The sequence below is a fragment of the Apostichopus japonicus genome, chromosome 13 (assembly GCF_037975245.1).
Source record: "Apostichopus japonicus isolate 1M-3 chromosome 13, ASM3797524v1, whole genome shotgun sequence".
Lineage (NCBI taxonomy): Eukaryota > Metazoa > Echinodermata > Holothuroidea > Aspidochirotida > Stichopodidae > Apostichopus > Apostichopus japonicus.
The window spans coordinates 25,071,731-25,090,013 of NC_092573.1; the positions used below are offsets into that span (position 1 = coordinate 25,071,731).

At 40.2% G+C, this 18,283-nt stretch overlaps 1 protein-coding gene across 2 annotated transcripts in view; it reads right to left on the reverse strand.

The window, feature by feature from the left end:
* LOC139978259 (fibrillin-3-like) overlaps positions 1–18,283 on the reverse strand; it is an 80,361-nt gene that overhangs the window by 3,704 nt on the left and 58,374 nt on the right. The window contains exons 39-60 of one of the 2 annotated variants that reach the window (XM_071988285.1): positions 18,140–18,271; positions 16,062–16,226; positions 15,149–15,214; positions 14,806–14,928; positions 14,141–14,269; positions 13,632–13,757; positions 13,040–13,162; positions 11,952–12,077; positions 11,013–11,150; positions 9,849–9,974; positions 8,431–8,577; positions 7,441–7,635; positions 7,144–7,269; positions 6,401–6,523; positions 5,674–5,799; positions 5,327–5,452; positions 4,966–5,118; positions 4,460–4,624; positions 3,848–3,964; positions 3,020–3,136; positions 1,167–1,295; positions 288–407 (exon numbers count right to left, since the gene is read on the reverse strand). In XM_071988285.1, the coding sequence (XP_071844386.1) occupies positions 288–407; positions 1,167–1,295; positions 3,020–3,136; positions 3,848–3,964; positions 4,460–4,624; positions 4,966–5,118; positions 5,327–5,452; positions 5,674–5,799; positions 6,401–6,523; positions 7,144–7,269; positions 7,441–7,635; positions 8,431–8,577; positions 9,849–9,974; positions 11,013–11,150; positions 11,952–12,077; positions 13,040–13,162; positions 13,632–13,757; positions 14,141–14,269; positions 14,806–14,928; positions 15,149–15,214; positions 16,062–16,226; positions 18,140–18,271 (2,898 nt within the window). The remainder of the gene's footprint in view (positions 1–287; positions 408–1,166; positions 1,296–3,019; positions 3,137–3,847; positions 3,965–4,459; positions 4,625–4,965; positions 5,119–5,326; positions 5,453–5,673; positions 5,800–6,400; positions 6,524–7,143; positions 7,270–7,440; positions 7,636–8,430; positions 8,578–9,848; positions 9,975–11,012; positions 11,151–11,951; positions 12,078–13,039; positions 13,163–13,631; positions 13,758–14,140; positions 14,270–14,805; positions 14,929–15,148; positions 15,215–16,061; positions 16,227–18,139; positions 18,272–18,283) is intronic. The other variant, XM_071988287.1, reaches the window with a different exon arrangement.

Consider the following 18,283-nt stretch of genomic DNA (forward strand, 5'->3'; position numbering starts at 1 on the left):
ACCCACTCTCATGTAAGCTCAAACCCAACAGCCTACCAAGGAAAATTTTATTACCAAATGGTAAAACAACAACCTCCTACCTATCACAAGAACAAGCAGAAATATCCCTCAGAAAATTAAACCACCTACTTTCTATTTTACATTTTTCAAGCTGCTCTAGGAGAAACCTTTCCCAAGCTTCGTAACAACTTTTTAGTGATGAACTTTTTACAATGCCACAGGGATAGCGATACAAATCATTCATAGTGATGTCGTGGTAATGGTAGAGTGTATTGTCGATTACTCACCCCCACATTGACCCCAGTAATTCTGGACATAGCCGTCAGGACACCCACAGGTGAATCCTGCCAGAGTATTTTTACACTCGTACTGACACCTGTGAGGTTGCTCCTGGCATTCGTCGATGTCTGGAAAAAAATAATGAAGAAAACGTTGCTCTTGACTTAGCCCTAACAGATGGAGACTGTTAAGATACAGTTGTCAGGACGGCCGGGCCTGTTGGGAGAGGAATTAGTTCTCCTCACTTTTTCACTGTCTATTGTCCTTTTCCAGTTTATTCCCTATCCCCTTCCCTTAATTCTCTCTTTGCCCCTCCACTGTTTATCTCCTACCTCTCCTCTTCCCTTGCTGGTTTCTTTCTTTCTTCTCTCCATCCCTTGTCTACGAATCCCTTTACATCTATCTCTTTGTGTTCACCATGCTCATTAACCTGTCTGTATTCTGTGCGTGTTTTTGTCCCTTCTGTTACTGTTACTTGTCATTTAGCCTTTGAAGAAGATCCTGCTAGGATCAAAACGTCAGGCCAACTTACTTTTACACATTCTCTTACACAGGTTCTCTAGTGGATAAGCAGTTTGCTAATAGTTTTATTTTACTTTGATTTCACTTTTTCACTCTGCGCAAAAATAACTTAAATACACTAACAGAAGGTTGGCAATAAAAATGCAGTGACAGACATCCGCACAGACATCTTAACACTCGCTGGATTGTCAAAGTAAGTGGAACGGAGAAAGTTTTTGTTTTTAATACGAACTCTCAGGAAGGGTTTGCAATCATCTTTTACTTACACAAAGAGCACAACCAGGTATTTTTGAAAATTTCACCATTCCTTGCAATAAAACTTGGCTATATTTTAGTAATGGATATACTGATGCAGCATCGCTTACCAACACACATAGTGCCCGACTCGTCTGGTCGGAAGTACCTCTGGCATTCGCAGCGGTAACCTCCTGGGGTGTTCTGACAGGTACCGTAGGGTCCACACAAACTGGGATCCTCACGACATTCATCTCCGTCTGTTGAGCAAAATACGGAAATTTGTGACGATAATGATCCTGGTTTACAAGTTAGTGTCAGTATTTTCAGATTCACTCAGTGTTTATTTTTCACCTAATCTGATTGATGTTTTCTACTTGTTTGTTGAAAGTGATTTTCTTATTTTTGAAAAGGAAACCTTTGGGGAGTACGGTGTTTTATGTATCTTGTAAAAAATAATTCATGCAGACCACATCAACCCATCCCCTTACTCCCTGAACCCCCCATCCCCCCACACCACCCACCCACCTCCAATCCAACACAACCCACATAACATATCACATACAAATTGACCACTTCTAACCTTCATTGTTTGAACAGATTTTGACCCTAAGAAATTAATTTGCACAACCACTAGTCTCTTCAGAATACAGAGAAAATTCTGACGGTTACGGTTTGCTGGAAACTCTTGGCAATCTTTGTAACTCGGGGCTAATGCCGATTATATTTAAAGGAGAGATGACAGTTAAATTGATAACAATACCTGCCCGGAAATGAAAGATTATATTCCCAGTGAAAGATGTCTATACAGTATATAATTATATATATATATAAATATATATATATTTATCTATGTATAATGTGTAACATTGTTATTTAAGGTAAGCGTAAACAAATAATGGAGAGTAAGTAAATAATAAGTCTACATTATTGATTGTAAATTATTTCATGTGACTACATACATTATATATGTGTTACGTCTCTCTAGCTTTTACTGATTGTAAGTTATTTCATATGAATACATACATTATATATGTAAAGTCACTCTAGGAGTTTTGCGGAATGTAAGTTATTTCATATGAATACATACATTATATATGTAAAGTCTCTATGTTTTGCTGAATGTTAATTATTTCATGGGTATACATACATGATATATGTAAAGTCTCTATGTTTTGCTGAATGTTAATTATTTCATGTGAATACATACATGATATATGTAAAGTCTCTATGTTTTGCTGAATGTTAATTATTTCATGTGAATACATACATGATATATGTAAAGTCACTCTAGGTTTAGCAGTGTCAGTGCAAGAACACAAGACCTCTATATACTGTATGTATTTATGTGAGAGTCTAACAATATGGAAGATATTGAATGGCAGGGTCATGCTTTCACCTTTGTTTTACTTTTCAAGATATACTCCCGTCGTAAATTAGGTCGCACCGTTTACAGTCAAATATCCACAATATGTTGATGTATTAAACTGATCATTTTGAAATGGAAGGAACAGAAATGACATTTAGCATTGCATCAAGCATCAGTGATGTTGTATTGTATTGCTACAACTGTCTTACCTTGACATATGTGCAATGCAATGTATTAGAGTCTTTGGGACCAAGCATAACATATTTTGCACTTTTAGAGGGATTAAAAGTGATTTAAAGGAAGTCCAGATATTTATGGGAAAATGATTGATGAAGGTGCCTGCTTTGGAATTTTTTGGAGAACCTATGCAGTCCTTAAAGTGAATAATATACCAGGCTGCTAAATTTCTTAATGCTTGTTGTTGATATTATGTCATGATAAAGGCTTAATCATAAGGAAACACCGAATACCAAGATAAGTGAGGTCAATTGGTAATGATAGCGATGTGTGAGTGATATAGAACACATAGATACCGTTTAAGGAATAGTTGATGAATATAGATTTAATGTAAGAGGTTTAGTTCAGCCGTTAGACATGATGGGACTATGTGCTAACCAGGACAAGCCATGCCGACTTGCAAGTGACCATCTCGGCAAACACACTGGAATCCGCCAACCGTGTTTTCACATCGGTGCTGACAGCTATGCAGGTCTAGGAGACATTCGTCTAAATCTAAACATACCAGCAAAATATTGTAACAAAATAAACAAACAAAGAAGTTGTAGAAAAGCGTTTACAGATCAAGATGACAGAAGGAGGAGGAGGAGCCTATCAATGTGTCAGCTAGGTCGTGGAAGTCTGCTCATCCACTGCAACAGACTATGGCTTGCTTTCAGAACTTTTACAAGGAAATATTTGGTCTTTTCTCTTGGCGATTTCTTGCATCTGTACACACACACACACACACTCAGGACATGACACATGTCAGTTAACTGCAACAAGCTTGTCATGTCAAGTTTTCACACACTCTGTGATTCCTCTTACGGAATATCAACCTGTTATGTCTCCTTAACTTCATTCAAGGCGCCGATGGTAATATCACCATCGGATCGTGAAGTTGAAAGGTCGAGTGCTCGAGCCGTACAGCCAATGTCGCTGTCAGGAATGTCTCTGCCCTTGGGAGGATTCACAGGTGCTCGTTTTGCATATCCATGTGAACACATGCACATTCTCACAAAGTGTTCACATGCCTTCATGTTATCATGTCATGGCTGAGCACATATCTAATATGGACAGAGACAACTTCCTGGAGTATTTTGTTTTTTTAATTGCATTTTGGTGAACACATGTATGCATTTTGACCTAGCAAAAACTTCACATATCTGGCTTAGTGCATATCCATGTAAACACATGAACAGGTCTGATTAATGAACATTCACGTACCTTCACATGTTACCATGTTATGGCTGAGTACATATCCATGTGGACAGAGACATTTAAAGCTTCCTGGAGTATTCCTGCAGTCATGTGAACACATGTTGCTATCACATTCATTTTTGTCTGTGAATATAAAATAAGAAATTACACTCCAGCTAGCTGATCATGAATAGACATATAGCGACACCATACAAAGGCAAACATGTCCTCCCATCTCCACACCACCTGCCCCCACCGCCCTGCCCCCACTGCCCTGCCCCCACTGCCTTCCCTCTCCCTTTAACCCTTCTCTGCAAGTATGAACAAAGAATCACTTGAACCAACCTTGAATAAATGTGGCTGCAGAGCAGAGCCTTTGCTCATGATTTGAACTGCCACATCCCACCCACTCCCCACCCACCCACCCACCCATTCCTGCAAACATTGAACAGTTCCTTATTTCCATGACTTTTAAAGTGACATCAAACACTCTTAGCAATCCCTTATACATGGTAACTGTGTGATCATGACGATGTCACTTCCTGCGAGTATCAAGAGTCCCTTGAAGAGAGAATAGAATACTAGACAAGACCAGGTTAAACGTGATCACATGATCTTGGTCGATATGTTTATTGTTACCTTCACATGTAGTTCCATCTCTGCTGATGAGGTAACCAGGGTTACACTGACAGATGAAGCCTCCATTATCACTGAGACAGAGGCCATTACTACAGAGTCCCACAACTGAGGCACAGATGTCAATAGTGGGAGACACCGGGGTTCTGCAAAGGTTCAGGTACTCGGCTGAAACAAACAAACAATAAACGATGCGGTGAAAGATGATGACGATGATGATGATGACGATGATGACAAGATTTCAGTTTCTCCAAGAAGAAAAAAGAAAAAGTCCAGTTAATAGATTTACCAAACACTTGGTTTTTATTGCTGACAGTCTGCATCATATTTTAAACATCTACTAAATCTACATCTACATCTTACTAAATTTAAGGGAACACTTTGAAAGCCTGCTATAGATATCGAATAAACAGGCCTAAGAAATATCCCCTTCATTCTTGAAACAAACCTGTCCGAAATATGGTGAAAGCTTTTCCATTTGCAGTGAACATTTACGATCGGGTACTCACATGTTCCAAATATTGGACAGGTCTCACAGTCATTGCCCCAAGCCTTGAAACCGTTACAGCAACACTGGCCAACTGTAATAGAGGGCACTCTTTCTACTGGATCCTGACATAGTCCATGGTGTAAGACACCGTAACAGGTGCCACGTCTCTGGTCTGCGGGGACGATTGACAGAAGACACTATGGGGTAACATCTAAAGGTGACATTTTACACTTCAGGTTTATGAGGTGAAAAAAAAAACCGTTCTCTAAATTCAGTTGATACATTCGTAAATTCTGTTGATTAATACATTTTATGGACCAGCTGTACGGAGGGTATGACATACATATATTTCAGTGACTGCTTTCACAGGTGATACGTACCGACGCATGCGTTGCCTTCCGGTGAAGCTACAAAGCCAGAGTTACAGACACACTGGAAGCTTCCAGGCGTATTCATACAGATACCGTTATCACAAAGGTTGTGTCTGATAGAACATTCATCCACATCTGACAAAAATGTAAAAAAAAATCAAAATAACTTGTGAGCATAGAACTGACTGAAAACTTATAAACGAGTCCCGACGAGTGTGCCCCAAAATTTATTAGCGATAAGTGCCTGTGTTCTACCAAATCATCATACTTTGGAAAGATTCCAAATTTACAATTTAATGAACGTAAACTGATAGCTGTAACATGCGGTCCAGGTGTTTTCAATGACATCGACTCACCTCTGCAGATGTTTCCGTCGCCCCCGACGGCTTGGTAGCCCTCGTGACAGACACACATGAACTTTCCAATCAGGTTCCTGCAACCGTATCTGCAGTTGTTCTCGCCGCTTTCGCATTCGTCAAAATCTTTACGATGGGAGAGAAATAGAGGAGACCGTCAATGTTTCGGACACCGTGAAAGAAAACCCGAGAACAATCCAAACCTGAGATACTGTTTGCTTGTAACAACACTATCCTTTCCCTACTTTCAATTTTACTTCATTCAATACCAACAATGTCATGATTGCATGTCACTGTCACATACATACTGTCACATGTTCTTATCACCGTCACAGAGTTCTGCATCATACCCTGTTTTTACAGACTTTAACAAAGGGTTGCAGAGAAAGCCTCAAGGAGAGGCGCAGGTTTGGACATCATTTCTTTGGCAAAATAATAACTTCTTATGACCTTTGACCTAGAAGGACAGATCTGTGAATAAACAATTCGCATTTTATAGTGGTTCTGTTATCGCAGCGTTTTTTCTTCTCTTCTTCTACATGTTGTTTCAAATGCTTTGTTCTTTGGGGAAAACTCGTACACCGTGTATATGTCATGATTCCTCCATACAAAGTACTAGCTGGCATGGCTTTATGAATTAGGGCTTTATGAAGGGCTCTATGAAGGGCTTTATGAATTAGGGCTCTATGAAGGGCAGGGCTTTATGGCAGGATGGATAGGTACCAACCTCTGCATAGTCTGCCATCCTCTGTAAGGGCAAATCCTCTAGGACAGGTGCAACGGAAAGAGCCGGGCAGGTTCTGGCAACGGAAGGCACAAAGGTTTCTACTTCTGCGGCATTCGTTGATATCTTGAAGGGAGAAAAAAAGTGATTGAAATCTCAAAGCATCCACAGAAATTTAATATATCATTCACAAGTTGATGGAAACATAACTTAAAACACAGTTACCATTTGATGTAAACTTTAAATTTCACATCTTGACAAAAAACCTAAATTCAAAATCATTCATAATCGTCATGAATACAAAAAAAGAATCATTTCATATATTGATGACACTCAAAAGTAAGCCATTGACGTCTCAATTAAACCTACCTTAAAAACGATTTCCTATCTTCATGAAAACAACTCAAATCATTCACATCATTAAAAAAAAGTCATTCTTTTCTATACGACACTTAAAATCGGTTATGGAACATTTCATGCATTGGTATTTCATTGATATTGACAAGGAAACATGCAGTATGTCATTGCTATCGTAAAGGAACACGTATCTTTAAGGCCACTGAAACCTTCTATGTTTATCTATATATACACACAAACACAGCAACTCTTTAAGTTTTCTCATAACAGTTTTCTCAGAACAGACTGAGTACAGGAGTGCTCCACTCATTTAGTAGCGAGAAGAGTGCTGCCTTCGCAAGTGTCTTCATTTTTCAATGGCGTTGTTTAAAGTGCGCGCACCCGCTCACCTTCACAACGGCCACCTCGACCCGTCTGGAAGCCCTCTCCACAGATACACTGGAAGGAGCCGATGGTATCGACACAACTTGAATTTCTGCCACAGAGGTTCGGCTGTTCTATACACTCATTGATATCTTGAGATGAAAGAGAGAACAAGGGAAAACATATTAACATTCAGAGATTTCTTCTCCTGTATTTTTAGAGAATTTTTTTTTTTTTTTTATTCTATCCAGAGAACAAAGGTAAACAAGGATGACTGGTCATATTGATAACCATCTCACCCGTACAACTGTTTGGGTACTCACTCTGACAAATCTTGCCGGTTTGGTCCAGACGGCGACCTTGTCCACACTCGCACCTGAAAGAACCGTCTGTATTGATGCAATCGCCGTCTATGCACTCTGATGGGAACATTTTACACTCATCGATGTCAGAGTAGACGTTGGGGGATCTACTGGGTATGTAGCCAATACCATGGGGGCACATGGCATCAAAGGCAGCTGTAACATCAAAGATCATATCATGATTGGAAGGCTATGTACATGTTATAGCTCACACAGTGTCCCCCCCCCTCCTCCCCTATACTGGGGATCTACTGGGGACAAAGACAGGACCATAGGGGCACATGGCATCAAAGGCATCTGTAACATCAAAGATCATATCATGATTGGAAGGCTATGTACATGTTATAGCTCACACAGTGTCCCCCCCCTCCCCTATACTGGGGATCTACTGGGGACGAAGACAGGACCATAGGGGCACATGGCATCAAAGGCAGCTGTAACATCAAAGATCATATCATGATTGGAAGGCTTTGTACATGTTATAGCTCACACAGTGTCCCCCCTCCTCCCCAATACTGGGGATCTACTGGGGACGTAGACAGGACCATAGGGGCACATGGCATCAAAGGCAGCTGTAACATCAAAGATCATATCATGATAGGAAGGCTATGTACATGTTAAAGCTCACAGTGTCCCCCCTCCTCCCCAATACTGGGGATCTACTGGGGACGTAGACAGGACCATAGGGGCACATGGCATCAAAGGCATCTGTAACATCAAAGATCATATCATGATTGGAAGGCTTTGTACATGTTATAGCTCACACAGTGTCCCCCCCCCTCCTCCCCAATACTGGGGATCTACTGGGGACGTAGACAGGACCATAGGGGCACATGGCATCAAATAACATCAAAGATCATATCATGATAGGAAGGCTATGTACATGTTATAGCTCACCCAGTGCCCCCACCCCCCCCCACCCTCCTCTAGTATGCTAATAGCTGTACTTACCTGTTCCTTCCTCAGGGCAGATTTGACAGGGGAATCCCCACCCGGCACCTCGAGTGCAGCAGCATTCAAGCAGGGTGAGGTTGTTGCTCCGGCTGCTCGAACACTGGTTGGCCAAAAAGAGCTCAAAGCATGGAGCTCGCCTCATATCTGTGGCAGACGACAACAGCAACAACTAATTTATCAGACACAGGTCTAACTACAGGTGGAGTGCTAATACTAGTTCCAATCTGTAAATATAAAACTATGATAAACTAGTGTAGGGGCATCAGTTTTAGAGTGTATTATTGTTATTAATTATTATTATTATTGAAAAATCATTCACATATTCTTTGATAATCAGTGTTCATGTAGAGCTTAAACAGTTTTCATTTAGTGTTTTACAACTCTGTCCGTTTCAATCAGTGTTCATTAAGTTCTTTACAATCTTTTGATGATATCAGCGTTCACTCAGTGTTTAATCAGTGTTCATTTAGTTCTTTACAATCTTTTGATTATTTAAGTGCTCACTCAGTGTTTAATCAGTGTTCATTAAGTTCTTTACAATCTTTTGATTTTGTCAGCGCTCACTCAGTGTTCATTTAGTTCTTTACAATCTTTTGATTATTTCAGCACTCACTCAGTGTTCAATCAGTGTTCATTTAGTTCTTTACAATCTTTTGATTATTTAAGTGCTCACTCAGTGTTTAATCAGTGTTCATTAAGTTCTTTACAATCTTTTGATTTTGTCAGCGCTCACTCAGTGTTCAATCAGTGTTCATTTAGTTCTTTACAATCTTTTGATTTTGTCAGCGCTCACTCAGTGTTCAATCAGTGTTCATTTAGTTCTTTACAATCTTTTGATGATGTCAGCGTTCACTCAGTGTGCAAAGTGTGCGTTCATGTATTGTTTAATTAGAGTTCATTTAGTTAAGTGCTTTACAATCAGTATTCATTTCAATCAGTGTTTGATACAGTCAAGTGTTCATTCATGGCGCAGATCGTAATGTTATCGTGACAGAGTTATCGTGACAGAGTTATCGTGACAGAGTTATCGTGACAGAGTTATCGTGACAGAGGACAGTATAATTCCCATGGCAACTACCAACATAGACTTGATTATTAATCTTATAATTACTGTTCAAAAAGTTAATGCTTATGAACCTTTCTTAACTACTCTTAGTCTGTTGTCTCATTTAAAATTAAGCATTTGAGCAAGAATAACTTCAGTAATTGTATAAAAATATATTTAAACATTAGGATTAGTACGACCAATAACACCTTCCTTATCCTCTTCCCTAACACCCCCACTACCCCCCCCCACCAGCCTCACCAATCAAATTATTTATAATTACACATTAAGAATTTAAAAATGGCCCATCAATGTAATCCTATCTTACAATATTATCACAGGAAGAGTATGAAAGCAAATCTTTACATACCAATGCAGGAGAGTCCATCGTCGGAGAGGATGTAACCTGGTCGGCAATTACAACGGAAACTTCCTTCTAGGTTGATGCAATCACCGCTCAAACAGAGATTGTTTATCTCCAGGCACTCGTCGATGTCTGCAGGATTAAACAAACATAGATATAAAACAGTATCAGGGATGTGCCCACGCTGGGCGGCACTGGGCGGCCCCGCCCAGCACTAAAAATTACCACCCAGCACTGCCTTAAAAATTGTGAATCCCGCCCAGCACTATTATCATCTAAAATCCTGACATTCCTAACATTATATTCAACATAAATTGGGCCACATGTATCCTCGTTTCCCCCCTATTTGTCAAATTCACATAAACACAGGTGCGGAGATATGGAGTAGGCATGGCTTTAATCTGCAGCATGCAGTATCACACTACACTAGCTCTGTATACAACTTCAAAAATCAAAAAATGTCACCCCTCCCATTAGACCCCTCCCCCAGGACGGCGATCAGTATACCCGGCACTCAGAAAATCCTGGACACATCCCTGAGTATTAAACCACACAAAAGCTTACCAGAAGGACGGTGTTCACATACGTCAATAGATGAAGCAATCCCCCATGGCCATCTGTTTCTTATTTGATACAGATTTAAATGTTTATTAAAAATCTTGCTCCATTTAGGAGATATCCTGGTTAATGTCATCTCAGGGGAGGAGTGCGGGGTTTGACTTTTTGTTCATAAGTAATGGCATTTCCACGTGCCACTTTCTCATACTTTTTAAATACAAACTCGATCATTGCAGCAATAACAATCGAAAGTTACCATCCCCATCAGAGAAAATCACCATCATATATTGAACATTAAAAAGTACTTGTGGGTTTTGTGATGCACAGTTTATTTGAGAGTTTCTCAAAGTCTTCAGTCTATACAGCATATGGAGGCACACTTTTAAGCACACTGTGTCTCCCAAACCGATTCCAAATCATCTAATCTAGTATAAAAGTCTGACAGTGATGATGGTTAAGTTTGCATCAAACTCATTTAAAAAAAATATATATATCTGACCAAATTGGAGTTTTACCAAGTTTTGAGAAACTTTTTTTGATGATAATAATGTGTACCATGAGGTACCATCTTTGTGGTACCTTCGGGTAGCTGGCATCGATTTGCACACTTACCGATACAGTATTCTCCGTAGTTACCATCCACGGCACCCACCTCAAAGCCATCATCACAGACGCATCTGTAACCGCCGATGAAATTCTTGCAGAAACCGTTCTCACAGATCCCTGGGATATCGACACACTCGTCCATATCTGAAAGAATAAAATCAATTGTAGGGGGGTAAAAAAGGTCCCAGAAAGTAAGAAAAATATACACAATGATAGTTAACTGAATGAAAACTAAAGAATCGTTTTTGAGATAGCTGAAGCACATAGAGTAAACAGTAAACATCAATTAAACGGTGAAACTACAAAACAAAGAACAAAGACAAGAAACAAATAAATAAATAAATATATAAAAAGTTCCTGATTCTTTATGAGCAGAGGAGGAAAGTCAACCATAACATATTTTTATGATTAAAGGGTGCACTCTTCCACAGCCCCTACTATTTATTAACTGCGAGGGCCAAACGCACGGTGGTTAACAGGGGCTACACCCCCAGTAGTTAACAGGGATTCTATGGCAAGCATTAAAAATCACCAGGGAGAATGGTTTTGCTTGTCCTATTATTTTATGCTATTATTTTATATACTACCTTTCTACAACACTGTTTGCTTTTTTATTTGCACTTGTCAATTCAGACCAACCAGATAGCAGCATTTATACACACTGGCTATAAACATCTTGTTATCTGAGCAGTAAAACAACCAAAATTCTTTCACGTTTTAAGATATTAAACACGTATGCTTTATTTGTATCATAATATATTTTAATATAATATAAATATTTATTTATACTACATGTTCTTTCTCCCTTTCAAAATACACAAGCCAAGTACAGACCAAATAATCCACAAGGAATTTAAAGTGCTACAATTACAAGAAGTTAGGTTTTCACATTAAATTGAGCTCATGTTTTTGTGGGTTCAGTACATGAGGAAAAGGTTGACCTACCCACGCAAGCCATGCTTGGTCCTTGGGGTGAATATCCAACCATGCAATCGCAAAAGAAGGAACCGATGGTGTTCACACAAGCACCATTAGGACATCGGCCCATGAGCGTATTGCATTCATCAATATCTGAACGAGGAAAGAAACAAGAGAGAATAGTATCAATAGCAAATGAGAGACTCAATCCTGTCAGGGTGTTCATGTCCTATGGGTCAGGTTTGTATGTAGGAAGAAAGGAAACATGGGGAAGGGAGGGAGGAGGAAGGAGGGAGGAGGGAGGAGGGAGGAGGGAGGAGGGAGGAGGGAGGAGGGAGGAGGGAGGAGGGAGGAGGAAGGAGGGAGGAGGGAGGAGGGAGGAGGGAGGAGGGAGGAGGGAGGAGGGAGGAGGGAGGAGGGAGGAGGGAGGAGGGAGGAGGGAGGAGGGAGGAGGGAGGAGGGAGGAGGGAGGAGGGAGGAGGGAGGAGGGAGGAGGGAGGAGGGAGGAGGGAGGAGGGAGGAGGGAGGAGGGAGGAGGGAGGAGGGAGGAGGGAGGAGGGAGGAGGGAGGAGGGAGGAGGGAGGAGGGAGGAGGGAGGAGGGAGGAGGGAGGAGGGAGGAGGGAGGAGGGAGGAGGGAGGAGGGAGGAGGGAGGAGGGAGGAGGGAGGAGGGAGGAGGGAGGAGGGGGTGGTGTCAGCTGGTTATCTCTGGATGAATACAGACTGACAAAAGTATCTCCTCAATCCGTAACTTGGCCAAAATAATGCAAGATTGATATTAATAACTTAATGCTGGATTAAAAGATGCAGGATGAACAACATGCAGGACAGAGGGCTTGCAAGGGGGGAGGAAGTCTAGAGAGAACACACAAAAGGGGACATGAGCAGGATTCATTATTGTTATATATGTTTTTCCTAATACCTTATACTAATATAAAGTATTGAAGTTAGACACACCAATGAGATCAAAGCAGCAGTCTTGAATATATTGAAACTGTATTGGCAAAAAAGTTGATGTCTCCTATATCTAAAGCTGAAGGATAACTAATTCCTACATACCACATCTATCAGTATCATTTAGCAAGAGTCATATGTACCAATAAACTATGTCAATACCTTGGCAAACTCCACTGTCTGACCGTTCAAATCCGTAGTGACAGGAACATTCGTGTGACCCTACGGTGTTAATGCAGGTTCCGTTACCGCAGACACCAAACGCAAAATCACACTCGTTGATATCTGGAATGAAGAACACAGAAGACCTTCTGTAAATTTACAGAATTGAAACCATTTTGATCAGATTTTAACCCTTGGCAAATATGTTCCTTGCTAACAAGGAACATGTGGTGATATAGGCTTAGATATATCTATATATCTCATGTAATGGGCATTATAAGAGAAATTATAGCTCACACACTGTGTCCCTCCCAACACCCCCCCCCCCACCCTCCTCTAGTATGTAAATTAGTCCATGCTGGCTGCATGGAGCTGAGGCTGTCTGGATTTGAATTCAAAGCTGAAAACATCTGAACCCAGCCATGCTTGTTTGGAGCTGAATCCCTGCGACCTGGATATAAAATATTCAAACCATTTCTAGTTCCCAAAAACTGCTGGAACCCCACATACAAACAAATGTTCAAAAGTGTAAAGAAATAAATTGACAACAATTCATACTTCACAAGATAAAATGAAATAAAAAGAAACTCACCGACACAAGTGCTACCGTCATCGCTGCGTTCAAAGCCTCTCTCGCAAGCACAGTCATACCCTCCCATTTTATTCGAACATTGTCCATTTCCACAGACATCAAATTCTTCTACACATTCATCGATATCTGGTAGAAAGAAAAATAGCCATTATATTTCAATGACAGATCTTTCTATCTAATCATTCTCTGCCTCCTACCATTCCTCACCCCCGAAACCTCAACCTTAACCTGGCTATCCCCCACTTGAATATGCTAACATGTTGTTTCGTCACTATATTAGCTGGGCCCCTCCCCCTCCTTGACAAACACACCACTTTATATGATCCCAGAACGTTATAGACATGAGGTTAATGGGACGTTATAGACATCAGGTTAATGGGACACTAATGTAACTGCTTTGTACCCTTGCTGAACTCTTAGGTACTACGGCTCCACGCTTCACTACGCTCTGGAAACATTTTACGGAGATCATCTTAGGTTGCTAAAAAAAAATGAGTGTTTTGTCTGACCTGTACATGAAATGCCACTCCTGGTCAGTTTGTAGCCATCTGGACAATCACAGTAATGGTTTCCGGGAACATTGACACAGAAAGCTCTTCCCATGCACCGGTCCAGGCCACGGGCACACTCGTCAACATCTGCAGACCAAAGATAAATTAGTCAAGCATAAAAAACGGGGCATTAATTACTCTCTGAGACTGTCACACAAGGACAATTATTGTATTATGATTAGATCTTCCAAAGTGATTGACTTATAATAACAGTATTGTATGCTGACTATCTTGGTGATAGCCCTGTAGAACAGAATTACATAGCTGGGAGTTTATATCAGTACATTCGCTGTATCTATAAACTTCCGCTCAACACTTCTCAGACAGTGTTTGCTAAATTGCTTAAATCGACCAAAGGGAAAGAGATAAATGATTCAACAGAATAAGCTTAGGAGTCATGAGAGAAGCAGTTTGCTAATTTGTTTCTTCTCTCTCTAAGACTAAAGGAGATCTAAAGACCGATCATTAACCTAGCTACTATGGATGCTTAAGAATGACCAACTGCCACCAACCCGCCCACACCCCCCCCTTCCCACACACTTTCCCTTCCAATCCATCCCAAGCTGTTGGGAGGAACACACATAGGTCAAGATGAAGTTTCGATAATATTTAGCTGTTATTACCTTCACAGCCAATGATCTGTGGGTTGTAGCTGTATCCCAAACTGCAAGCACAGTGGAAGCTTCCGTCTTCGTTCATGCAGACACCGTTAACACAAATCCCATCTATCTCACACTCGTTGATATCTGAGAAGTAAGGGAGACCAATCACAATGAGGCAATGCATCAAACTTACGATGCTGAGCAGGGGACTGCAGCCAAGCTGAGTAGGACGCAATACTCTGTGCTATGCAGTTTCACACAAATATATATATATATATATATAATTTGCAACATAAATTTCAGCTGACAAGAAAAACTATTTATTGTTCCGAGAAAATAATTATTTGTGTTGAGCTAGACTTACCAACTGGCATACCAGTGAGTCCCTGATTTCCTCTACCCTGGGAGTGACATATTGTGTAGTACTCATCTGAAATGACAAAATACCAGCGTGTAATGAATGATAAATTAAAACAGCCATGTCACCATTATACGATGGTTCTACAAGGCATTGAATTTTTAGGTAACTGCCTCGGGCAGGGAAGTCTTTATATGAAAGCTCTTCACACCATTCAGACTCCCCACCACCCCCCCACCCATTTCCACCCTATCACATCTATATTCACATGTTGTTTTTTCCTCCTAACCCCATTTCTTTCACATCCATTTACTACAGTACTCCTGTGCAGGTTGTGTTTTTTTTTTACCTTTAATCTACTATATTATTTAATTTTTGGAGCTTTGTTTCATTTCACCAATTTCCCTCCAGTATATGTATATATTTATTATATTCAAAATGGGGAAAACATTCTATAAGCATTGCGCTTCTTTTTTCCTCTTTTCCATGCATTTGTATAGCTTCAATATTGTATATCAACTAACATGATGAATGTGTTTTTTTCTTTGTACCTGTCTCTCTAAGATTGTATTGTATATCAAAATATTTGTTTATACTTTGTTAAACATTCATGTACTGTACAAAATTGCTGGAAAAAAATTGTTGTTCATTGTCATTGTCATATCTCAGCTCTCTTTGTTATGTCTGATTCTGCTCTATTAATTGTTCAATTATCCAATTTGCATTTTGTCCATCTGTCTCTGTTAAAGGTGAGCTGAGTATATTTTTGTTACAGTTCTCCTCTGAGAAAGACCTGCTAGGATACAAACGTAAGGGCGACTAACTTCTCTTGTCTTTTACATCTGTAGGTTCAATACTTGCACAAGTGCGTACCTGTCTGATCACCCCAATGTTACCCTTTTCACTATGATAACCTTACTTGTGTCAGGTGTTGCACAGGGGTTACATGGGTCTCCCCATCCGGCACCCTGGATACCACTGCAACAACACTGTTTCCGGGTCATCAGGGAAGGAATAGCATTCTGGCATTCACTGCCATCCTCAGTTTCATTGATTGAGACATAACAGTGCATCTGTCTGATATCTGGAAAAAATAAAGCATACAGGAGATAAAAACATAACATTGTGTCAATTGACTACTGAAGACAAAAGAGTTAACAAATAGAAGACAAGTGGAAGATGAATGGAGGATGACTGGAGGAGGATGAATGGAGGATGAATAGAGGATGAATGGATAACAAATTGAGGATGATGAATGGAGGATGAATGGAGAATGATTGAAGGGGTGAATGGAGGATGAATGAAGGATGAATGGAGGATGAATGGAGGATGAATATATGTTGAATGGAGGATGAATAGAGGATGAATGGATGAAGGATGAATGGGAGATGAATGGATGATGAATGGAGGATGAATGGATAACAAATTGAGGATGATGAATGGAGGATGAATGGAGGATGATTGAAGGAGGATGAATGGAGGATGAATGGAGGATGAATATATGAATGGAGGATGAATAGAGGATGAATGGATGAAGGATGAATGGAAGATGAATGGATGATGAATGGAGGATGAATATATGTTGAATGGAGGATGAATGGATGAAGGATGAATGGATGAAGGATGAATGGAAGATGAATGGAGGATGAATGGAGGATGAATATATATTGAATGGATGATGAATGGAGGAGGATGAATAGAGGATAAATGGATGAATGGAAGATGAATGGAGGATGAATGGAAGATGAATGGAGGATGAATATAGGATGAATGGAGGATGAATGGAGGATGAATGGAAGATGAATGGAAGATGAATGGAGGAAGAATGGAGGAAGAATGGAGGATGAATAGAGGATGAATAGATAACAAATTGAGGATGATGAATGGAGGATGAATGGATGATGATTGAAGGAGGATGAATGGAGGATGAATATATGTTGAATGGAGGATGAATAGAGGATGAATGGATGAAGGATGAATGGAAGATGAATGGATGATGAATGGAGGATGAATATATGTTGAATGGAGGATGAATAGAGGATGAATGGATGAAGGATGAATGGAAGATGAATGGAGGATGAATGGAGGATGAATATATGTTGAATGGATGATGAATGGAGGAGGATGAATAGAGGATAAATGGATGAATGGAAGATGAATGGAGGATGAATGGAAGATGAATGGAGGATGAATGGAGGATGAATATAGGATGAATGGAGGATGAATGGAGGAGGATGAATGGAAGATGAATGGAAGATGAATGGAGGATGAATGGAGGATGAATGGAGGAAGAATGGAGGATGAATAGAGGATGAATAGAGGATGAATAGATAACAAATTGAGGAGGATGAATGGAGGATGAATGGATGACAAATTGAGGGAGATGAATGAAGGATGAATAGAGGATGAATGGAGGATAAATAAAGGATGAATGAAGGATGAATGGAGGATGAATGGAGGATGTATAGTGGATGAATGGATAACAAATTGAGGATGATGAAGGATGAATGGAGGATGAATGGATAACAAATTGAGGATGATGAATGAAGGATGAATGGAGGATGAATGAAGGATAAATGGAGGATGAATGAAGGATGAATGGAGGATGAATATATGTTGAATAGAGGATGAATGGATGAAGGATGAATGGAAGATGAATGGAGGATGATGAATACATTTAAAGGAGTATTACTGAGGAACAAGTATCAGCAGATTTTAGCACGCAACCAATCAGGTTTTCTGGTGAACTCCTTCCTTAGAATAAAAGTTTGTTACGACCAAGCTAGATTTTGATGGCAGAGGTTAATGCACAGTTTTCAGGAACTTACACCACAGGAAAAGTTTCCCAACAAGTCCCAATTCCATTCAGTGAATATATGCGGGGAAAAACTACCATGACATTTCCTGACATTTTCCAAAAATATCCTCCCCTCTGTATCTAAATATCTCACGCAAGGGCTTCCACGATTCTGAAAGATGTAAGAAAAAGTGGCTCACCCATGCAGTTACGTCCAAAGACCGTTTCCATGAACATAAATCCAGTGGGACAGAGACAGGAGTAATTACCAACCAGATTCATACACTCCCCTGCACCACAGATGTACTGGGAACGTTCACACTCGTTAATGTCTGCAAAGTAAT